The sequence below is a fragment of the Nicotiana sylvestris genome, chromosome 12, assembly GCF_000393655.2.
Source record: "Nicotiana sylvestris chromosome 12, ASM39365v2, whole genome shotgun sequence".
Taxonomy (NCBI): domain Eukaryota; kingdom Viridiplantae; phylum Streptophyta; class Magnoliopsida; order Solanales; family Solanaceae; genus Nicotiana; species Nicotiana sylvestris.
The window spans coordinates 4,407,075-4,432,575 of NC_091068.1; the positions used below are offsets into that span (position 1 = coordinate 4,407,075).

A 25,501-nucleotide genomic window follows, 5' to 3' on the forward strand; every position below is an offset into this window, starting at 1 on the left:
ATACAATTTCTTAAACAAGACTACCCAGAACTGGTGTCACAACTTCACAGACGGTCTAGGAATACTACAAACAAGGACCGAAAAAAATAAATACAACACTGGTTCTGAAATACATAAATGAAATAGGATGAAAGGATAGAGGGAGACGCTAGAGCCTACGGATGCCTACAGGACTACCTTGGATCTCCGAATGGAGTGAAGGCAACGACCCAAAGCTACGATCCGAATGCTCTAGTATCGGGATCTGTACACAGTTCAGAGTGTAGTATCAGCACAACCGACCCCATGTGCTGGTAAGTGCCTAGCCTAACCTCGACAAATTAGTGACGAGGCTAGGACCAAACTACCAAATTAAACCTGTGCAGTTAAATAATATACATCAGAAAATAAAAATAGAAATGTATAGTTAAGGATGGGAGGGGGGTACATGCTGCAGGGACATCGAATACTAATAGAAGAACAAGAAATAAATATGAGGATCACCACAGTTCAATTGAAAATAGGAAAGGGGAATCATGTTGCGGGGTACAACAAGTATCAACAGACAACCAATAATTAAATGTAGAGAAACCATAACTCAGTTATCAAAAAAAATCAGGAAAATCAAAGACAAGTGCACTGCATCACCCTTCGTGCTTTAACACTCTCTCACCAAAACAATACACGGCATCACCCTTCGTGTTTTAACACTTTCTCACCAAAACAATGCACGACATCACCCTTCGTGCTTTACACTCTTTCTCACCCAAGTAACAATCATAAAGCAATAAGGGCAAGGGAATCAATAACATCACAATAAATTCAAGTAATAACAGAATATCAGTAAATAAACTTAAAGAACACCATAACTCAATTATCAGCAAGAATCAGGAAAATCAGGGACAAGTGCACGACATCACCATTCGTGCTTTTACTCTCGTCCTCACCATAAAATCAATATAAATTGCACAAAATCACCCTTCGTGCTTTTACCTCACATAATTATGACACAAAATGATCCTTTGTGTATTATCACTCATATAAAGGCACGGAATGGTACATCGTGCGGCACGACTTCACCCTTCGTGCTTTAACACTCTCTTACCAAAATAATGCACGACATCACCCTTCGTGTTTTAACACTCTTCCTCACCCAAACAACAATCACAAGCAATAAGGGCAAAGAAATGAATAAAATTACAATAAAATCCCGGCAAGGGAATAATAGTACAATCAAATCCCGAAAAGGGAAAAATATCATAAGCATCAACATCCCGGCAAGGGAGATAGCGTTAAAAGCAACAACATCCCGGCAAGGGAGACTATATAATAATCCTCTTCTCTTTATCACATTTACTTCACAACTTACTTCACAACTTGAGCCAATGCTCTATAAGGTTCAATTATCAATTATACTTCCACAATTTATTTTACCACTTGAGCCAATGCTCTTCAATATTCAAATACCACTATTACTCCCACAAGCTTTGCTCAACAATAGAAATAATCACATAAGGAATGAACAATACAAATAGAGTCACATTAATCATGGTATAACACTCACGGGCATATTTGACACCAACATATAGATACTCGTCACCATACCTATACGTCATACTCAACAAATACACATAGCAAATAGGACACAACTCCTAATCCCTCAAGCTAAGGTTAGACCAAACACTTATCTCGATGCCACGAACACAATTCAAGTCTCAATTATCACTTTACCTCTTGATTCCACCACCAATTCACTCGTATCTAGCCACAAATTACTTAACTATATCAATAAATGCTAAATGAATCAATTCCAATGCATGAAAATAGGTTTTCTAAAATTTTTCCAAAAAGTCAAAAATGCCCCCGGGCCCACATGGTCAAAACCTGAGGTTCAAACCAAAACCCGATTACCCATTCCCCTACGAACCCAAATATATAATTTGTTTTGAAATCGGACCTCAAATCAAGGTCGAAATCCCCAAAATTTGAAAAACCTAGGTTCTACCAAAACACCCAATTTCCCCCATGAAAACCTTTGATTTTAAGTTGAAATCATGAGAAAAGATGTTAAAGATTAATAAAACGAGAAATGACTTACAATCGATTTGGAAGAGTACTTGTCTTTGAAAAATCGCCCAAGAGTGTTTTGATTTTGAAAGGGTTTCAAAAATGAAAGATTTTCAGCCAAGTTATGAGTTTGAAGGTTGCAGATGTCGCAATTGCGACCAGGGTTCGCAATTGCAAACCCTCAGAAAACTGACCTCTTTGCAATTGTGAAGATAATGTCGCATTTTCGACCCAGTTTAATTTCCGCTCACCTTTGCATTTGTGAGGGACCTTTCGCAAATGCGATATCGCATTTGTGGTAGAACAGTCACATTTGCGACCAAGGCAGCCTAGGTCGGTTATCGCATTTGCAATTGCGAAGCCTGCAGACCTGTAACATACCAACAATTCCTAAGACCAAATTTCACTCCGTGGCCTATATAAAACTCAACCTAGCCCTCGAAGCTCCAAACCAAACATGCACGCTAACCTAAAAACATCATACGGACTTTCTCGTGCAATCAAATCATGAAAATAACATGTAAAACTATGAATTAAACCTCAAAACTCATCATTTTCTTCAAGAACATGTAAAGTTCATAACTCTTCAATCGGAGGTCCAAATCACGTCAAATAAACTCAATATTTCACCAAATTTCACAGTTATCATTTAAATACTTTAACAAGTTTGTATCGGGCTCCAGAACCAAAATACGGGCCCGATACCAATGGTTTCAAACATTAATTCTTTTCTTTATTTCATAAATAATTCAGTAAAATAAATTCTTTCAAAATTGATTTCTAAAGCTTGGGACCTCGGAATTCATTTTCGAGTATACTCCCAAGTCTCATATTTTATTGCGGACCTCACGGGATTGTCGGAACACAGATATAGGTCTGTTTTCTTAAAATATTGGCCAAAGTCAACCATTATTAAATTTTAACTCTAGAAATTTCTATTTCTCATATTTCCACATAAAAGCTTTCCGGATATATGTCTAGACTATGCACGCAAATCGAGGTGAGGTTACTTAGGGAAGGTGCTTTGAGATGGAGAGAAGGTTCTTTGAGGAAGTTCTAATGGAGGACTTATGGTTTGTGGAGAAAAGAGAAGGGTTTTATTAAGAGTGAATAAAGTGAGAGATAGGAACCGGTTTTGAAACGGCAGTTGTGCTTGGAGAAGTGCAACATTTCAAAGGGAGATGGAACGATTTGAAGTAAAGAGACGTGACAACAGGGTCTGAAAAGGTGGATGACGTGGCAGGTGATTTTTGTACCTTTTCAAGACGTGTATTAAAGAATGCACAGAACTACTAACCTTTGGTACAAGAACTAGGCTCTTGACCTGTTATTTGAAAATATCAATCCTCATTTATCATACATGCACTGCATCTACAGCTTCTATACTCATCATGTGTGTTTATCTACAACGGTATTGAAGTGAGTTAGACTTGACCAGAAAACACTTTAACTAGTTTTACCTGTAAGGTGATTTTCATAGCCAATTGATGAGGAATCAAGTTCTCAATTGGACTTCAAAAGCCCCAGCTTTACCCTATTTCTTTCAAAATGTTCCCTACTCAATTCTTTGGTGAAGATATCTGCAATTTGGTCTTCTGTGCTACAGAATTTCATACAAATCAACCCTTTCTCCACATTGTTCCTTAGAAAATGACACCTCACATCAATATGCTTGGTCTTTTTATGTTGAAATGGATTCTTGGCCATATTGAGTGCACTGGTGTTATCACATAGAAGGGGCACATACTTAGTAAATACCCCAAAATCCTCTAGTTGCTGCTTAATCCATAGGAGTTGAGCATAGCAGGATGCTACAACTACATATTTTGCTTCAGCTGTTGAAAGAGCCACTGAGTTTTGCTTCCTTATGCCCCAAGAGATGAGACATGAACCTAGGAAGTGAGCCATTCCAGAAGTGCTTTTCCTGTCCACAAGATAACCTGCATAGTCAGCATTATCATATCCAATTAGATTAAAACTATCACCTGAGGGGTAATAAAGGACCAGGTCCTGTGTTCCCTTAAGGTATCTCAAAATTCTTTTGGCAGCCTTCAAATGAGATTCCTTGGGATTTGATTGAAACTTTCCACATAGCCCCACACTAAAGACAATATCAGGTCTGTTGGCAGTGAGATAGAGAAGAGACCCAATAATGCCTCTATACATAGTTTGATTCACATGAGATCCAGTCTCATCCATGTCCAGTCGAGTGGCCGTAGCAATGTGAGTGTCTATCACCTTTGATGCTTCCATGTCAAACCTCTTCAAGAGCTCTCTGATGTATTTCTACTGACAAATGAATGTACCCTTTGAAGAATGCTTCACTTGAAGACCCAAGAAGAAATTTAGTTTCTCCATCATGCCCATTTCAAACTCACTTCCCATGAGTTTTACAAATTCTTCACACAGAGACTCAGTTGTTTCCCTAAAAATGATTTCATCAACATAGACCTGAACAATGAGCAGGTTCCTTCCCTGTTTCTTTAGGAACAAGGTGTTGTCAATTTTCCCTCTTTTAAAACCATTTTATAATAGGAACTTTGACAACCTTTCATACCAAGCTCGAGGAGCCTGCTTCAACCCATACAATGCTTTGTCCAGTTTAAAACATATTTAGGGTGTTCATGACATTCAAACCCTGGAGGTTGCTTCACATAGACTTCTTTCTTAAGAAGACTATTCAGAAAATGCACTTTTGACATCCATTTGGAATAAGGTGAATTCCATATGAGATGCAAAAGTGATTAAGATTCTAATAGTTTCTATGCGAGCGATCGGAGCAAACGTTTCATCATAATCAATCCCTTCCTCCTGATTGAAGCATTGAACCACTAGCCTGGCCTAGTTCCTTGTGGTGTTTCCATGTTCATCAAGCTTGTTCCTGAATACCCACCTGGTTCCTATAATTGTTCGATCTGAGGGTCTAGGTACCAGGTGCCAGACATTGTTCCTTTCAAACTGATGCAGCTCATCTTGCATGACTGTAATCCAATCTACATCTTTCAGGGCTTCCTTGATATTTTTAGGCTCTATTTGAGAGAGAAAGGCTGAGAAGGCAAGTGAATTTCTGGCTTTTGACCTGGTTTGTACTCTGGAATCTAGGGGAGTAATTATGTTTTCAAGAGGATGAGATTTTTTGTATTTCTAGTTAGACATATGAGGTTCATTTGTAGAGGAGGTGAGTATATTTAACTGGTTCTTGTAACGACCTAACCGGTTGTTTTAAGAATTAACGCCCCGATCCACTATTAATTGCTTTCCCCATGTTTGTTTCTGCTATTTTGATTTGCCGGGATGTTTGGCTTTGAGATTCGGAGAGTTTTGGACACTTAGTCCCCAAATGAGAGCTTAAGTTTTAGAAATTTGACCGTAGTCAGAACAATGTGAAGACGGTCTCGGAATGGAATTTCGATGGCTCTATTAGCTCCTTTAGGTGATTTCGGGTTTAAGAGCATGTTCGGATTGTGTTTTGGAGGTCCGTAGCTAATTTAGGCTTGAAATGTCGAAAGTTGAATTTTTGAAATTTTCGGTTTGAAAGTGAGATTTTGATCCGAGGGTAGGAATGAAATTTCGGAAGTTAGAGTAGCTCCGTAGTGTTGAATATGACGTTTGTACAAAATTTCAGGTCATTCGGACGAGGTTTGATAGGCTTTTTGATCGAAAGCATATTTTGAGAGTTTTTGAAGTTTTTAGGCTTGAATCCGATGCTAAATTGGTATTTTGATGTTGTTTTGAGCATTCCGAAGGTTGGAACAAGTTTGAATGATGTTATGGGATATGTTGGCAGGTTTGGTTGAGGTCCTGGGGGCCTCGGGTGTATTTCGGATGCTCAAATGGGCATTTTTGGTCTTTGGGAGATTGCTGGTTTTTTGGTGTTTTAGCAGCAGTGATTTGTTCATTACAATCGCGTGAGTTCATCCGCGATCACGTAGAGTATGTTGAGGCCAGGCGGATTTTTGTGAATCGCAATCGCGAAGGTAGGAGTGCGATCACGTAGGGTGATCAGTCTTGGTCATTGCGTTCCGTGGAGAGCTTTGCGTTCACGTAGAAGGACTTGGAGTGGCAGTGAGGCGATGGAATTTCTCTATGCGATCGTGTGTCCTTTATATCCTGTGTTACTTTTACTGTTGTACTTATTTATACTATTTTTGTTCTACACTGTTAAACCTTATATTTTATTTAACCTAAGTAGGGCCCTGACCTTCCTCGTCACTACCCGATCGAGGTTAGGCTTGGCACTTACTGAGTACCGCTGTGGTGTACTCATGCCCTTTCTGTGCATGTTTTTCATGTGCAGATCTAGGTACTTCCACTCAGACTTATCACGTTTGAGACGAGGCGCCTGTAGAGACTCCGAGGTATATCTGCCGCGTCCACAAACCGAAGAGTCCCTTTCTACTCTCCCTTTTTGTATTAGCCCTTCCGTGCTTTCGTTTCTTTGTAAGATATATTGGAGTTAGATGCTTGTAGACATTCAAAGGCTTGTGATCATGAGATTCCGGGTTTTCGAAAATATTATTAGTTTCGAGAGTTGTTATTGTGTATGCCAAGCAGCACTTTAAAAATACTATTTTATTTCACTATTTTGGTTTTTAATTATTTCTTCCGCAAATTGGTTTATTTTCTGCATTGTTAGGCTTACCTAGTCATATAGACTAGGTGCCATCACGATGGTTCACAGAGGGCGAACAGGGATCGTGACATGTTGGTGTCAGAGCTCTAGGTTCATAGGAGTTATGAATCACAAGCCGGTTTATTAGAGTTTTGATGATCGGCACAGAGACGTCTGTACTTATCTACGAGAGGCTATATAACTGTTAGGAAAATTCTACTTCATTTGATTTCCTTGTCGTGCAAGATTTTGACATCACAATTCTAAACTTCTGTCTTCTATTCTCTCACAGATGGTGAGGACACATGCTACCAGAGATGACCAGGCACTCGCGTCCCCTACTGCAGCCGTCAGAGGCCGGGGCCGGGGTAGAGGCCGAGGACATGCACATGGTGTAGCCAGAGCACCCACATGAGCTGCCGCTGAGGTACCACTAGTAGTTCCAGTCGGAGTCTAGGCACCTGATACGCCTACTGCTACTACTACTCCAGCTCTCCAAGAGACTCTTGCGCAGTTCATGAGCATGTACACTACTTTGGAGGGTAGGGTTGCTTCCCCTTACTGCAGCCACATCTCGGGCCGGGGGAGGTGCATAGACTCCCCCCGCCCTCACTCCTGGGCAGCGAGTGTATGTTGATCAGGTCCCAGAGATTATTCCTATACAGCTGGTAGTCCTAGGCCTGCCCAAGGACAAGGCAGCGGCTTCAGAGGATGAGCAGCGGAGACTTGAGAGGTTCAAGAAGTATGATCCTCCTGTATTCAGTGGGTTAGCCTCAAATGATACCCTGGGATTTCTAGAGGAGTGTCACTGCATCCTCTGCACTATGGGTATATTAGGATCGAGTGGGGTTTCTTTCACTGTCTTCCATCTTCGAGGAGTCGCCTATGAGTGGTGGCACACCTATGAGTTAGACAGTTCGGACGAGGTTGCTTTACTAACTTGGACTTAATTTTCAGATATGTTCTTGACAGAGTTTGTTCTTTAGAGCCTCAGGGACACATGGCGTGCAGAGTTTGAGCATTTGCGTCAGGGTACTATGACTGTCTCGGAGTATGCTATCTGTTACACTAGCTTGGCTAGGCATGTCCCAGCCTTGGTTTCTACTGTTCGCGAGAGGGTTCCCAGTTTATTGAGGGGCTTATTCCCAGCATCAGGTCTAGCATGGCTTGGGAGTTGGAGATGGATATTTCTTATCAGCAGGTGGTGTGAATTGCTAGGAGGATTGAGGGTATGCATGCTAGGGAGAGAGAAGAGAGGGAGGCCAAGAGGTCTCGAGAGTCGGGCCATTATTCTGGTGGTCGTGCCCTAGCTGCAGGTCGTCATGGTAGGGGTTATATGGGTCGCCCTGTTCATTCAGCTCTTCCAGCAACCAATGGTATTCCAGCTCCTCCTAGGCCTCAGGAGCCTTATTATGCATCTCAGTATCTAGTGCGCCTCCTGCGCGCGGTGCTTTTAGTGGTCAGTCCAACAGACCTAGCCCGAGCCAGTCACAGCCACCACGTCCTCCTTGAGCTTCTTTTGAGTGTGGTGATACACGCCATATGGTGAGGGATTTCCCCATACTTAGGAGGGGTGCACCTCCACAGACTTCTTAGCCACATGGTGCCCCGCAGAGTTCTTAGGCTATGGTTACAGCTCCAGTTTCTACCCCACCTACTCAGCTAGCTAGAGGTGGAGGTCGGGGAGGTAAAGGTCGCCCTAGAGGGAGAGGCCAGGCCAGATACTATGCCCTTCATGCCCGTACCGAGGTTGTTGCCTCTGATTCTATCATCATAGGTATTATACTGGTTTGTCACAGAGATGCATCGGTTCTATTTGATCCAAGCTCCACTTATTCTTATGTGTCTTCTTCTTTTTGCTCCGCTTTAGATAAGAGGGGTTGCTCTGATGGTAAGCAACCTCCACTTTCAACCGAGAGGTTGTGAGTTCGAGTCACCCCAAGAGCAAGGTGGGGAGTTCTTGGAGGGAAGGATGCTGAGAGTCTATTTAGAAACAGCCTCTCTACCCCAGGGTAGGGGTAAGGTCTGCGTACACACTACCCTCCCAGACCCCACTAGTGGGATTATACTGTGTTGTTGTTGTTGTTGTTGTTTGGGTATCCCTCGGGATTCTTTGAGTTCCCCTGTTTATGTTTCTACTTTTGCGGGAGATTCTTTTATTGTGGACCGCGTTTATCGATCGTGTTTGGTTGCTCTTAGTGGTTTTAAGACCAGAGCCGAGTTATTGTTGCTCAACATGGTAGATTTTGATATTATCTTGGGCATGGACTAATTGTCACCCCATTATGATATTCTTGATTGTCATGCCAAAACCATGACGCTAGCTATGCCAGGTGTACTGCGTGTTAAGTGGAGGTGTGCTTTAGATCACACTCCAATAAAGTTATTTCTTTCCTTAAGAATCAGCATATGGTTGAGAAGGGGTGTGACGTGTATCTAACTTATGTGAGAGATGTCAATATTGATACCCCTTCAGTTGATTCAGTCCTCGTAGTACGGGATTTTCTTGATGTATTTCCAGCTAATCTTTCAGGCATGCCGCCTGATAGAGATATTGATTTTGGCATTGATTTGTTGCCGGGCACTCAACCCATTTCTATTCCTCCATATTGTATGGCCCCTCCTGAGTTGAAGGAGTTGAAGGATCAGTTACAGGAATTGCTTGATAAGGGTTTTATTTGGCCAAGTGTATCACCTTGGGGTGCTCCTATCTTGTTTGTGAAGAAAAATAATGGTTTTATGCTTATGTGTATTGATTATCTCTAGTTGAACAAAGTTACAGTGAAGAACCATTATCCTTTGCCTCGTATTGATGATCTGTTTGATCAGTTACAGGGTGCAAGAGTGTTTTCTAAGATTGACTTGCGTTCAGGTTACCATCAGTTGAAGATTCGAGGGCTAGATATCCCGAAGACTGCTTTTAGGACTCGGTATGGTCATTACGAATTCCTTGTTATGTTATTTGGGCTAACCAATGCCCCAGCAGCCTTTATGCATTTGATGCACAATGTGTTCTGGCCATATCTTGACTCGTTCATCATTGTCCTTATTGATGATATTTTGGTGTATTCCCGGAGTCGGGAAGATCATGAGCAGCACCTGAGGACAGTGCTTCAGAACTTGAGAGAAAAGAAGTTATATGCAAAGTTCTCAAAATGTGAGTTTTGGTTGGATTCCGCGGTATTCTTAGCCCACGTGGTATCGAGTGAGGGTATTCAGGTGGATCCAAAGAAAGTAGAGGCAGTGCAGAGTTGGCCTAGACCATCCTCAGCTACAGAGATACGTAGTTTTCTTGGCTTGGCGGGTTATTACCGTTGTTTTGTTGAGGGGTTTTCATCGATTGCAGCCCCTATGACCAGGTTGACCCAGAAGGGTGCTCCGTTCCAATGGACGGAAGAGTGTGAGGCGAGCTTTCAAAAGCTCAAGACAGCTTTGACTAAAACCCCAATTTTGATATTGCCTACATGTTCGGGGTCTTATACTGTCTATTATGATGCTTCGAGGGTTGGCCTTGGAGCGGTATTGATGTAGGGCGGTAGGATGATTGCCTACAGGTCTAGACAATTGAAGGTACACGAGAAGAATTACCCTCTCCATGACCTTGAGTTAGTTGTCATTGTTCACACCTTGAAGATCTGGCATCATTATTTGTACGGTGTGCCTTGTGAGATTTATACTGATCATCGGATCTTACAACACATATTCAAGCAAAAGGATCTAAATTTGCGCCAGAGGAGGTGGTTAGAGTTGCTGAAGGACTATGATATCACTATTTTGTATCACCCGGGCAAGACCAATGTGGTGGCCGATGCCTTGAGTCGCCGGGCAGAGAGTTTGGGGAGTTTGGTTTATTTACCAGCATCGGAGAGGCCTATGGCGATGGATGTTTAGGCCTTAGCTAGCCAGTTTGTGAGATTGGATCTTTTGGAGCCCAGTCGAGTTCTAGCTTGCGTGATTTCTCGGTCTTCTTTATTTGATTGTATCAGGGAGCATCAGTATGATGACCCTCATTTGCTTGCCCTCAAGGACAAGGTTTAACATGGTGATGCCAGAGATGTGACTATTGGTGATGACGGGGTATTGAGGATGCAGGGTCAGATTTGTGTACCCAATATTGATGGGCTTCGGGAGTTAATTCTAGAGCAGGCCCATAGTTCGCAGTATTTCATTCATCTGGGTGCTGCGAAGATGTATCAGGATTTGAGATAGCACTATTGGTGGAGGCGGATGAAGAAAGACATAGTTGGGTTTGTAGCTTGGTGCCTCAATTGTCAATAGGTCAAATATGAACACCAGAGACCGGGTGGGTTGCTTCAGCAGATAGAGATTCCGGAGTGGAAGTGGAAGCGGATTGCCATGGACTTTGTAGTTGGGCTCCCACGGACTTTGAGGAAGTTCGATTCCATTTGGGTGATTGTGGATCGGCTGACCAAGTCCGCACACTTCATTCCTGTGTGTACTATTTATTCTTCGGAGTGGTTGGCGGAGATTTATATCCGGGAGATTGTTCGTCTTTATGTTATCCCAGTTTCCATCATTTCAGATAGGGGTACTTAGTTCACATCACTATTCTGGAGAGCCGTTCAGCATGAGTTGGGTACTCGGGTAGAGTTGAGTACAATATTTCACCCTCAGATGGACGGACAATCCGAGTGCACTATTCAGATTCTTGAGGATATGCTCCGTGCGTGTGTGATTCAGTTTGGAGGGTCTTGGGATCAGTTCTTACCATTGGCGGATTTTCCTACAACAACAACTATCAGTCCAGCATTCAGATGGCACTGCATGAGGCTTTATATGGTAGGCGGTGTAGGTCCCCGGTAGGTTGGTTTGAGCCGGTTGAGGCTAGATTATTGGGCACAAACCTGGTTCAGGATGCTTTGGAGAAGGTTAAGGTGATTCAGGATTGACTCCGTACAACCCAGTCCAGCAGAAGAGCTATGCGGATAGGAAGGTTCATGATGTTTCCTATATGGTTGGAGAGCGGGTTCTGCTTCGGGTTTCGCCTATGAAGGGCGTTATGAGAGTTAGGAAGAAAGGGAAGCTGACTCTGAGGTTTATTGGTCCTTTTGAGATATTGAGACGTGTTGGGGAGGTTGCTTATGAGCTTGCCTTACCTCCCAGCTTGGCAGGAGTTCATCCGATATTTCATGTTTCGATGCTCCGGAGGTATCACGGGGATCTGTGGCACGTGTTGGATTTTAGTTCAGTTCAGTTGGACAAGGATCTATCTTATGTTGAGGAACCAATGGCGATATTGGACAGGCAGGTTCGAAAGCTTAGGTCAAAGAACATTGCATCAGTGAAGGTTCAGTGGTGGGGTCAGCCGGTCAAGGAGGCGACCTGGGAGACCGAGCAGGATATGCGTAGCCATTACCCTCATCTTTTCACTACTTCAGGTATGTCTCTATGCTCGTTCGAGGACGTACGAATGTTTAAGTATAGGAGGATGTAACAGCTCGGCCGATCGTTTTAAAAATTAACGCCCCGATCCCCTATTAACTGTTTTCCCCGTGTTTGTTTATGCTATTTTGATTTGCCGGGATGCTTGGCTTTGAGTTTCGGAGAGTTTTAGGACACTTAGTCCCTAAATGAGAGCTTACGTTTTGGAAATTTGACTGTAGTTGTAACAGTGTGAAGACGACCTCGGAATGGAATTCCGATAGTTCCGTTAGCTCCATTGGGTGATTTCAAATTTAGGAGCGTGTTCGGATTGTGTTTTGGAGGTCCGTAACTACTTTAGGCTTGAAATGCCGAAAGTTGAATTTTGAAGTTTCTGGTTCGATAGTGAGATTTTGATCCGAGGGTCGGAATGGAATTCCGGAAGTTGGAGTAGCTCTATAGTGTTGAATGTGTCGTGTGTGCAAAATTTCAGGTCATTCAGAGAGGTTTGATAGACTTTTTGATCGAAAGCGTACTTTGAAAGTTCTTGAAGTTCTTAGGCTTGAATCCGATGATAATTGGTATTTTGATATTGTTTTGAGCATTCCTAAGGTTGGAGCAAGTTTGAATGATGTTATGGGATATGTTGGTAGGTTTGGTTGAGGTCCCGGAGGCTTCGGGTGTATTTCGGATGCTCAAACGGGCACTTTTAGTATTTGGGAGATTGCCGGTTTTCTGGTGTTTTAGCAGCAGTGATTTGTTCATTGCAATCACGTGAGTTCATCCGAGATTGCGTAGAGTAAGTTGAGGCTAGGCGGAATTTTTTGAATCGCGATCGCGTAGGGTGAGCAGTCTTGGTCATTGCGTTCATGTGGAGAACTTTGCGTTCGCGTAGAAGGACTTGGAGTGGCAGTGAGGTGATGGAATTTCTCTATGCGATCTCATAGAGCTGGTCGCGATTGTATTGTTGTGAGGAAATTGCCTTATGCGATCGCATAGGGTTAAATCTGAGCAGTATTTAAATAGCACATCCATGACCCTTCTTCATTTTTCCACCATTTTGAACGGGATTGAAGCTTTTGAGGGAGATTTTTAAGGAAACCAAAGGGGAATCTTTTTTTTGGAGGTAACTTTTTTGACTTCATAACTCTTTAATATGTGATTAAAGGTCTAATTAGTGGTAGAAAATTTGGAAAAAATTAGTGCAAAATGGGTAATTAGGGATTGAGATTAAGAGATCTTAAAATGGATATTTGAGGGGCCAATTGAACTCCGATTTCAATGTTCTTGATATGTATAGACTCGTGAGAGTGTGGGAATTCTGAAAATGTAAATTTTACCTGATTTCGAGATGTGGGCCCGAGGGGCGTTTTGCTCATTTTACCTAATTTCGCATATTAGCTTAGAATTTCTTTGTAAAATCAGTTACTTGAAGTGTTATTTATATTATGCAATTGAATTGAATAGATTTGGAACATTTGGAGTCGAGTACTCGTGGCAAGAACATGGTTTCGGGTTGACTTTGAGCCGGTTTGAGGTAAGTGGCTTGCCTAACCTTGTGTAGGGGACCTTCCCCTTAGGATTTGGTATTATTGATAATTGAAATGCCTTGTACGTGAGGTGACAAGTGCGTACTTGTGCTAATTATTTAAAATCCGGTTTTCATTAAGTAATTAATAGTATGTTTCTCTTCCTGTTTATATCACTTGCAATTTAAGCCTATTGTTAGCTTAGGAAAGCATGTCTAATTGACTTAATTGCCTTGCTTGCTCAAACTGCCTTATTTGGATTACGTGCAGCATGCTAAGTTAGAAATACCTATTTTGCCTTGGTATGAAACTTGAATTGAACTGTGTACTCTTCTTGTTGTTGTTGTGTGTTTACTTTGGGACTACATGACGATATCCCGGGAGATCCCTCTGTATGTTTACTTTGGGACTACGGAACGGTATTCCGGGAGATCCCCCTGCATATTTACATTGGAACTACGGGATTGCACCCGGTAGATTCCCCCTGTACTGAGTATTTACATTTCGGACTACGGATCGGTATTCCGGGAGATCCCTTTGCATTATGAGTTGGACTACAGGACGGTATCTCGGGAGATCCACTGGATATTTATATTTGGGACTACAACACGGTATCCTGGGAGATCCCCGGTTGTTATCTTTGTGTTGAGCTGTATTTCTTTCTGTGTTTACTTGGCCTTTGTGGTAGTTGTTGTTGTCCTTTATATCCTGTGTTACTTTTACTATTGTACTTATTTATATTGTTTTTGTTCTACATTGTTAAACCTTATATTTTATTCAACCTCAGTAGGGTCCTAACCTTCCTCGTCACTACCCGACTGAGGTTAGACTTGGCACTTACTAAGTACCGTTGTGGTGTACTCATGCCCTTTCTTCACATGTTTTTCATGTGCAGATCCAGGTACTTCCACTCAGACTTATCATGCTTGAGACGAGGCGCCTATAGAGACTCCGAGGTATATTTGCCACATCTGCAGACCGAAGAGTCCCTTTCTACTCTCCCCTTTTGTATTAGCCCTTCTGTACTTTTGTTTCTTTGTTAGATATTCTGGAGTTATATGCTTGTAGACATTCAAAGTCTTGTGATCATGAGATTTCGGGTTTTGGGAAATGTTATTAGTTTCGAGAGTTGTTATTGTGTATGCCAAGCGGCACCTTAAAAATACTGTTTTATATCACTATTTCGGTTTTTAATTATTTCTTCCACAAATTGGTTTATTTTCCGCATTGTTAGGCTTACCTAGTCATAGAGACTAGGTGCTGTCACGATGGTTCACGGAGGGCGAACCGGGGTCGTGACAGTTCTCTTGTGTTCTTCTCTCATGTACTAGTGGAGTACCCTGGACTACATCAACCACTGTTTCTTCAGCTTCAGTGGTTGTAATTGAGGTACCTGGTTCCATTGAAGAAGAGGCAACATTGTCTTCACTCGGCTCTTTTACTTGGCTCATCATAATTGCCTTTCCATTTGTCATGTTAATGACTTCACCAGGGACTAGTAAGGGTTCTTCATCTTGATCCTCTTCAACACTCTTCTCACATGAGGGAGGACTCATCAAAAATAACATGAACACTTTCCTCGACACATTGAGTCCGCTTGTTGTATATCTTATAAGCTTTGCTTTGAGAAGAATAGCCCATAAATATTCCTTCATCACTCTTGGCATCAAATTTACCAAGCTGATCCTTTCCATTATTGAGAACATAGCATTTGCACCCAAATGTTCATAGGTGAGTCAACTTGAGTTTCGTTCCATTCAGCAACTCATAAGGGGTTTTGTTCAGGAGTGATATGATCATGCACCTGTTCACCAAGTAGAAAGCAGTGTTGACCATTTCAGCCCTGAAGTTCTTTGCAATTCCACTGTCGATCAACATTGTTCTTGCCATTTCTTTAAGAGTTCTATTCTTCCTTTCCACTACTCCATTTTGCTGGGGGTTCTAGGAGTTGAGAAGTTGTGAGTAATGACATTTTCATTGCAGAACTCATCAAATTTGGCATTGTCAAATTCTGTTCCATGATCTGATCTAATACATGCGACTCTAGACTCCATCTTCACCTAGATTTTCTTCACAAAAGCCACAAACACCTCAAAGGTTTCATCTTTAGTTCTAAGAAACAAAGTCCATGTGAATCTGGAGTAGTCATCCACTATCACAAAAATGTATCTTTTTCCTCCCCTACTTTGCACTCTCATAGGGCCACATAGGTCCATCTGCAGAAGATCGAGTGGCTTTGAGGTGCTTACATCCTTTTTAGACTTAAAAGAGGACTTCACATGATTTTCTTTAGCACAGGCATCACAAAATTTCTGTACTTTGAACTTTGACATGGGCAGACCATGGATCAGGTCTTTCTAAATTAGTTTGTTTAGAAGAGAGAAGCTTGCGTGAATCTTTTGTGCCAGGGTTCAGCATCATCATCAACAGCTTTCAGAAAACTCAGATCACCACTTTGTAAGGACTCAAAATTAGCAACATAGATGTTCTTGTATCTCTTGGCCACAAGTACCACTTCACCAGTTACCAGATTAGTAACTGTACATATCTTGGACAAGAACTCCACCTTATTTCCTTTATCACAGATCTGAGAGACACTCAAGAGACTGTACTTAAGACTATTGACATAGTACACATTCTTAATAGAGTGAGTGAGTGATTTCCCAACTTTTCCAACTCTAAGAATGTACCCCTTTTTCCCATTGCCAAAGGATACACTCCCTCCTTACAGGGCTTTTAGTGAAAGAAAGTCCATGGTGTTCCCAGTCATGTGCTTTGAACACCCACTGTACATGAGCCATTGTTGACCGCTTCCTTCCATTGTTCCCTGCACAAGGAGATCAAGAGTTAGTTTTAGGAACCCAAGCAAGTTTGGGTCCCTTGTAGTAGGCAAGAGGATGAATAAGATCTCTCTTAGTCCATGCAGGTAATATGCATTTTTTTGTGGGTGGAACCTGGTCCCTTTTTAGTAGTTATATTTTCAGCAAACACTTTATTTTTGTGAATGGACTGGACCTGGCTTGGTAATTTTCCTTGAAATGTCCATTGTTCCCACAGTGGGTACACAGCCAGTTGTCTGGTACAGTCACATACTTGCTATGTGGGTTGTAAGGGGTTTCCTCCCTTTGGAACCCTATTCCCTGTATGTTTCCACCATTATTAGCGTACATAGCAGTGATAGCTTCTGAGGACCAGGTCCACTTTAGGGACTTTTCAAGATCATTTTTACTCTTTCTAGTTCAGTTTGGAGGTGCTTGTTTTTCTCAGTTTCAACACACAACCTAGTTCTCACAACTTTTATCTCGTTTTCAAGCCTAATGTGTTCCTCACTGGCTACCTCTTTTCCTTTTCCAGTATTTTCGGGTTTAGACTCAGTTCCTAGTCCCTCTATTGTTTCCCTCAGGTCTGCAACTACTACCAAGAGATCATCTCTTTCTTCCTCAATCTCAGTCACTCTTTTCACTAGGGCCTCCTTTTCTTTACTGATGTTATTAGTGGTTTCCTTATGGTCAACAACTACAACCACTAAGTCATCTCTTTCATGCTCTATGTTTGCAATATTTTTGGTTAAGACACTTTTTTCTTTTTCCAACTCACAAATGGTTTCCTTCAGATCCACTACACACACTACCAGATCATCTCTGGTTCGTTCAGCTTCCCCTAGTTCTAAGGTCAAGGCATCCTTATCCTCCACAAGACTATGATAGGCATCAATCAATACATTAGCTAAAGACATAAGTTTCTTAGGAGAGTAGGATTTCAGATTTCTCTGAACATCCCTGAAATTTACCTCACTGTTGTTATCATCTTCATCATCATCTGATTGGGCAATCAAAGCAAAAGTTGAATCATATTCATTTTCCTCACTTTCAACTGCCATCATGGAGTTGTCGCCAGCATCAGTTTCATCTTCAAACTCACTAGAGGAGTCTCCCCATGCTACAAGAGCCTGTTTCACCACATTGTCAGCAGATCTCCTCCTTTTGAATTCCTTTTCAGGAACTGGGTTCCTCTTAGATGCTTTCTCAGGGTTGTACTTGAAGAACTCTTGCTTCAGGAGAGGACAGTCTTTGATGAAGTGCCCAAGCTTTCCACACTTATGACAGAGATCATAGTTCTTTGGTTTGCTAGAGCTGCCCCTTTTCAGCATTCCTCCATTTCTTCTGACCATCTTCTGAAATCTTTTGGTTAAGTAAGCCATGTTACTATCCTCCTCACTCGAGTCATTGCTATCAGCTTTGAGTACCAGATTCTTTTCTTTCTTTGGTTCTCTTCTTTCACTATCTATCTTCCTCTTCATCTCGTAGGTCTTCAGATTTCCAACCAGCTCGTCTATGGTCAGCTCCTGTAGGTCCTTTTCTTTAGTAATAGCATTCACATTGATTTCCCAAGAACTAGGTAGGATACTAAGGATTTTCCTTACTAGCTTGTTTCTAGGAATGGTTTCACCAAGTGGGTGTAACTCATTTATGATGGAAGTGAATCTTGTGTGCATATCTTGAATAAATTCATCATCCTTCATTCTAAAGAGTTCATACTCGGTAGTGAGCATATCAATCTTAGATTGTTTTACTTGAGTGGTTCCCTCATGAGCTGTTTGCAAAGCTTCCCGTATCTCCTCAGCAGTTTCACAAGCAGAGATTCTATTGTATTCATCAGGTCCTATTCTACATACCAAAATCTTTTTGGCATGAAAATTCTTCTCCACAGCTTTCCTGTCTGTGTCGGTGTATTCTTTTCTGGTTTTTGGCAATGAGAATGGAAGCTCTTCAAGTACCTTTGTTGGGACGTAAGGACCGTCACATATGACATCCCATAACTCAGAATCCTCAGCCATGATAAAATCATGCATTCTTGTCTTTCACCATCTATATAATTGCCCATTGAACCTGGGTGGTCTGTATGTAGATTGACCTTCTTCAAAATTTGGTGGAGTAACCATATGAATCCTTCCTAGGTGTTAGCCTAGTAGGAGGAACCCGCTCTAATACCAATTGTTAGTTTATATGAGTCCACCAAACTATAGAGTACCTGGTCCTCTATGAGTTTTTACTGAGAATGATAATGAAACAATAAGTAAATAAGACACGGTATTTTTACGTGGAAAAATCCCAACTCAAGGGGGGCAAAAATCCCAACACAAGTTGAAGCCTACACTTGTGGGCTTTCAACTTCACTAACTTGTAAACACACTATTACAAGCCACTTTGTAATGACTCCATTACAAAGACTTCAACTCAACTAACTTGTGATACTCTTAGCATAAGCCACTTTATCACTCACTAGTTACAAAGACTTTAACTTATGACTAACTCTAGTCAGTAGTCACAACACAAACTCACAGAGTTTATGGTTTTACAAAGGGGTTCCGAATCAATGCTTCTAGCTAATCAATTTTAGGAATTACAATAAGAACAATCACAAAGTTACAACTCAACTAAGGATAACACAATACTAGATTTAGGAACTGGTCCGTAGTAGCGTTTAACTTTGTTCTTCAAGCTCTTGAGAATTAAGTTCATTGTTTTGCAGAAGGCTTGAATGCTTGAAGTGAATCTCCAAGTGTTCAGGTGATGTTTTGTTATAATGCTTTTGTTAATACACCTTGATGATATCACTTGAATGATGTAAGCACTTGTTTGGTCAAAGGACAAGTGACCACTGGAAATAGTGCAGTGCAGGCAGAACAGTGCAGGCAGTCGCATCGCTTTCCAGCTATGCCCAATTGACTTTTTACTGTTGTGAGGAAACTACAAGGGTATCAAGTCCTTTGTTTGGGTCTCTATCTCCTAAAGCTATAGCAGTTCATATTTAGCTGGAGTCCGTTGATTTGCAATGTAGACCAAGTGTGTCAGGTTCCCTATCTGGCTCTTGAGAGTAAGTTTGTTAGATCATTAAAACATAAGACTAAAACATTGAAAACCCATCAATTGTTCTCTCAGTACTTGTATTTTGCTAAATTGAGCATTAGCAGATTTCTCTTTCAGCTTAAAATTTAATTTTACATTTCCCTAATTTTAATTTAAGTGACACTCTTTTGAACTCTAAAAAACATATTGACTCCCCCTTTTTACTTTAAGGGATTGGGTTAGTGGTTATTTTCGTTAATCTTCTTTAAAAAGTTAATAAATAGAAAGGGATGTACGAAATGTCGGAATTGTTTACAAGCTTAAGAATTTACCATAGTAATTTGACGGGAGCCATGGCTTCAGATGCAAATCCAGGATTTGGAGGTTTTAAATGCTATATTAGCCGATTTGATCAACTTGAATTTCAGTTTGAGTTATTATTTTTTGGTTTTTATAGATGCATTAATCAAATGAAAAAAGTACTTAATAAATACGTGCGAACAAATAGAAAGACCTATATTAATAGCAACATTTTGAATTATCTAAATCAATAAGAATAAAATCTAGCACAGAATTTCAACTGTATACTTCCTTGATAGAAAGAAAGTATCAACCCCAAACAATTGCTCTTCTTGATAGTTCTATTAGGAACCATAATAGAGGCAGATTCAGGAATTAAATTTAGTGAGCTCAATTTTTAAGATTCTTAGCATTAAACTTATTATACTATTAAAATTATGGGTTTAGATCTAATATTTATTGAGATTTTTATACGTTTTTCATATATATACTCCATGTCGAAAATTATAAGTTCAGTTGAACTCATAGCACAAGGCTAGATCCATCCCTGACTGTGATGACCAAAGGGTTATCTTATGTTTTAGAACTCTATTCCGTATTTTGAGGCCTTAAAAAACTCATTTTTATCTCTCCTCAATTTACGTGTGCAGTTCGAGCGTATTTTCGAAAAGCCTTTATGTGAAAAATTGATGAAATAATAATATTTGGCCTAAATAGTTGATTTTAGTTGACTTCAGTCAATATTTTAGGTAAACGGATCCGGACCCATATTTTGACGGTCCCGGTGCGTACGTAGTAAAATATTGGACCTGGGCGTATGCCCGAAATCAAATTCGGAGGCCCTTAGCCCGAGTAATGAATTTTTGTTAAAAATTGTTGAACTGAAAATCTAAGGATTTAAAGAAATCGATTAATGTTTGATCTCGTTGGTATCGAGCCCCTATTTTGGTTCTGGATCCCGGTACATGCTTAATATATTATTTAAGTCATGTTTGTGAAATTTGGTGAAAAACAGAGTTTATTTGACGTGATTCAGGCATCCGATTGAGAAAAGAGGAATTTCAAGTGTTCTTAAGAATTTCATATGTTTTGGTGTTAAATCCGTAGTTTTAGATGTTATTTTGGTAATTTGATCGCACGAACAAGTTCGTATGATGTTTTAAAACTTGTGTGTAGTTTTGGTTTGGACCCCGAGGGCTCGGGTGAGTTTCGAATAGGCTACGTAGTGTTTTGGAACTTAGAAAAATTTACTGGTATGACTGGAACTATTGCAGGCCTCTGATTTTGCAATTGTGAGATCAAGCATTGCAATTGCGAACCCTGCAGGTTTTGCATTCACGAGGCTTTCATCACAATTGCGATAAGAAGCAGGGCCATGCAGTCTTCGCAATTGCAAAGATTTCTTCGCATTTGCGAAGTAAAGCTGGGGGGAAGCAGTGATCGCAAATGCGATCTTTTATCCGCATTTGCGAAGATTTAAGTTCGTAATTGCGAACACTTCTTCGCAATTGTGAAAGGTGTGAGGGTTCTAACAATTGCGATGGTACCTTTGCATTTATGAGCTTCGCAATTGCGAAGCTCATGTCGCAAATGCGACATATGCAGCTGATAAGTTTAGACTTGGACGACATTTTTCATTCATTCTCCCATTTTTCAAAACCTATAACACAAGAGGCAATTTTCCAAAGGCTTTTTCTTCCCAAAATTATAGGTAAATGATTCTTAACTCATTTCTTTCAATCTTTTACTTCTTTTCACAAGATTTCATCCTAGAATCTAGGGTTTTCATGGTGGAATTGGGGAATTTTGGGTAGAACTTAGGAATTTCGAAATTTGGGGATTTAGACCTCAAATTGAGGTCGGATTTCAAAACTAATTATATATCTGGGCTCGGGGGTGAATGGATAATCGGGGTTTGGTCCGAATTTTGGGTTTTGACCAACCAGGCACGAAGTCAGTTTTTTACTTTTTCGGGAAAATGTTGGGAAACTAATAATTATGTATTGGAATTGATTTCTTTAACAATAATTGATGTTATTAAGTTAATTATGACTAGATACGAGTCGATTGGAGGTGGAATCTAGAGGAAAAGTGGTAAGTGAGCATTGAGTTGGCCGTTGGATTGAGGTAAATGTTTGGTCTAACTTTGACTCGAGGGATCCCCGACTTATTTGCTATGTGAAATTCCATGTGTGTGGCGTATAGGTGTGGTGACGAGTACCTATGTGCTGCCAAATTATTTGTTTAGCTTGTTCCCTTCCATGTTCCTAATACATTGTGTTTCTGTCTTAACTACTACATGCTTATTGGTGCTTCCATGTCTAATTGCTTCTTATTAAATATTGTTTTCTTTACTGCAAGTATTAATTGTTCCGTAGTTACATTGTATGACATTATTGGTTTAAGTTGGTTTATTGGTGCTTCATAGTATGTTTCGGTTGGTCTCATTGTGTAGTATTAATTAAGTGAAGCTTCTTAATGATATAGATTTCCATTTGAATTGGTTTGAGGCTTAAATATTGTGGAAGGTTTTGGGCCAAAATTGTGAAATTTATGTTCTTATTGTGTGATTGATACTGATAAGGTGTGATCGGGTTGAACGCTGCAACAGGAGGAATAAGGGTGATATATTGAGGAGGAATAAGGGTGATATATTGAGGAGGAATAAGGGTGAAATATGATTGTCTGGTGGGATCGGGTGCGTGCCGCAACAGGTGAAATAAGGGTGGATTGGTGGGATCGGGTTGCACGCCGCAACAGGAGGAATAAGGGAGTTATATTGAGGAGCAATAAGGGTGGACTGGTGGGATATAGTCCGCAACAGGAGTAAGAAGGGTGAATGTTCATATTATTTCTGATGATATGGTGGGATCGGGATGCGCACCACATCATTTTGTTGTTTATGCATTCTTCCTTTCCTGTAATGTTATTCTGTAGCATTGTAACTCTCTTAAGGATTGGTTATAGCTAAGTACTGGCAGGATAATTAAGGTCCATATTTATTTTTGCTGCAAGTTACTGTTCCAGTTCATTCTGTACTTTCTTTCACTTTATTATACATTGTATGCAGGTTATATTGTAAGTGCCCCACCGTAGCCTCGTCGCTACCTTATCGAGGTTAGGCTCGGCACTTACCAGTACATGGGTTCAGTTGTACTAATACTGCACTATGAACTTTCTATGCAGATTTTGGAGCTAGTTGTGTCTGATCGAGAGGTCAATTGCAGGAATTTATCTAGGAGACCCAAGGTAGTCCTGCAAGCGTCTGCAGGCCCTGCTGTCCCCTTTATGTTTCTACATTCCTATTTTATCTTCTTTTGAGACAGATGTACTTTTCTTTCAGACTAATACTTGTAGATATTCTTAGTATGTTCGTGGATTGTGATATCAGCTTTTGGGTGATAATAGTTTCGGTATTTTTAGTAGTATATAGATAACCGGTTTATTATGTACTTCCACATTTATTTCACTTTGATTTAGTTTTGTTAAGTTTAACTATAAAATGCAAAGGAAAAAAGTGAATAGAACTCTAACGTTGGCTTGCCTAGCGAGTGCGATGTTAGGTGCCATCACGGTCCTGACGGTGGGAAATTCAGATTGTGATAAGTTAGTATCAGAGCATTAGGTTGCCTAGGTCTCACAATATACGTACAAGCTTAATAGAGTCTGAGGGATCGGTAGGGAGACATCTGTGCTTATCCCCAGAGGCTACATAGTTAGGAACAATATCACTTATGTTCTTCTCTATCGTGCGATTTGGTCTCCCAATGCTACTTGAACTCTCAACTCTTGTTCCTTCACAGATGGCTAGAACTGTACCGCTTCATCAGCTGATCAGCAGCTCGAGCCCCCAGTGGCAGCTCGTACGAGGGGCATAGGACGAGGACGAGGCCGTGCTAGAGGCTGAGGCAGGGGCGGGGCTCAGTCTAGAGCTCGAGCAACAGCACCAGCGACGGAGCCTCAAGTAGAGTTTGATGAGGAGGCTTCGGCCCAGACTATTCCAGCAGGGCCAGCTTAGGTTCCAGAGGGGTTTATCTCTCCCCCGGTACTTCAGGATGCTTTAGTCCATCTAGTGGGCTTTATGGAGGGTGTTACTCAGACCGCTACATTCCGAGTAGCACCAGCCATCTCTCAGGCTGGGGGAGGAGTACAGACTCCCGCTACTCACACTCAGGAGTAGATGGCTCCTCAGTTTTAGTCTCTAGCAGCTCAGCCAGTTGGGGTAGTTCCGTCGGGTGTTGTAGCACAGACCGACGATGGATCAGCTATGTCTTCTGAGGCCTTGTGGAGATTGGATAGGTTTACCAAGATTTTCACCACAACCTATGGCGGTAGATCTTTAGAGGATCCCCGGGACTATTTGGATAGTTGTCACAAGGTATTACGGAACATGGGGATAGTGGAGACCAATGGGGTTGACTTTGCTACCTTTCGTCTGTCAGGTTCCGCCAAGAAATGGTGGAGAGATTTCTATTTGGCCAGACTAGCTGGGTCGCCAGCTCTTACTTGGGACCAATTCTCTCAGCTCTTTTTGGAGAATATTTTGCTATCACTCAGAGAGAGGACTATCAGAGATAGTTCGAGCGCCTTTAATAGAGTTCTATGACTGTCACTTAGTACGAGACTAGATTTGTGGATCTGGACTGTCATGCTCTTCTTATACTTCCTACCAAGAGAGAAAGGGTGAGGAGGTTTATTGAAGGACTCGCTCAGCCTATTAGATTGCAGATGGCTAAGGAGACAGGGAGTGAGATTTATTTCCAGGATGCAGCCAATGTGGCAAGACGTGTTGAGATGGTTTTAGCTCAGGGGAGTGGTCAGGGGTCTGTCAAGAGGCCTCGTCACTCTGGTGGATTCAGTGGGGCATCATCTGGAGGCCAAGGTACTTTTGGTATGGGCCATCCTTCCAGGCCATTTCATTCAGCACTTCAGACATCTTATGGAGCTTCAGGGAGTCGTGGTCCCTATGTACCTCCTTCAGGGCAACCAGCTTATGGTGTACTTCCAGCTCCTATTAGAGCACCCCCTCTTCAAAGTTATTATCGCGGTTAGCCGGCCTGTTAGGGTCAGTTTCAGTTTTCGCAGCTGCAGTATCAGGATGGATGTGTCGAGTGTGGTGAGTGTGGGCGTATCCGGAGGACCTGTCCAAGATTAGTGGGTGTTCAGTCACAGCAACAGGGTTCTCCTGCCTGATCCCGGCACCGCCCACTCAACCAACTAGAGGTAGGGGTCAGGGAGCCAAAGGTAGGGGTCAGACCGCTAGAGGTGGAGGTCAGACCGTTAAAGGTGGAGGCCAAGCCACTAGAGGTGGAGACCAACCAGCTGGAGGCCGTCCCAGGGATATGGTTCTGAGTGGTGGGGCCCAGCCCCGATTTTATGCTTTCCCAGCCAGGCTTGAGGCTGAAGCATCTGATGCTTTTATCACAGGTACTATTTCGGGTTGCAATAGAGATGCTTCAGTTTTATTTGATCTAGGGTCTACATACTCCTATGTGTCATCTTATTTTGCTTCATATTTGATTATTCCTCGTGATTCTTTGAGTGCTCCAGTCTGTGTGTCCACACCGGTAGGGGATTCTATTATTGTAGATCGTGTCTATTGTTTGTGTGTAGTTATTATTGGGGGTCTTGAGACTAGTGTAGATCTTCTACTTCTCGATATGGGTGATTTTGATGTCATCTTGGGGATGGATTGGTTGTCACTTTATCATGTTATATTAGACTATAAAGCCTAGATCGTGACCTTAGCATTGCCAGGGTTTCCTCGATTAGAGTGGAGAGGG

General features: G+C 41.6%; 1 protein-coding gene across 1 annotated transcript; it reads right to left on the minus strand.

Annotated features, from left to right (window-relative positions):
- Positions 1 to 3,549: 3,549 nt before the first annotated feature.
- Positions 3,550 to 18,421, minus strand: LOC138882628 (uncharacterized). Its single transcript, XM_070163232.1, has 8 exons — positions 16,799 to 18,421; positions 16,634 to 16,709; positions 16,299 to 16,396; positions 15,374 to 15,510; positions 14,909 to 15,255; positions 4,940 to 5,075; positions 4,353 to 4,471; positions 3,550 to 3,986 (listed from the first exon to the last, which is right to left on the minus strand). Exons 1-8 carry the CDS (start codon positions 18,419 to 18,421, stop codon positions 3,550 to 3,552), a joined length of 2,973 nt encoding a protein of 990 aa, XP_070019333.1.
- Between the last annotated feature and the right edge of the window lie 7,080 nt (positions 18,422 to 25,501).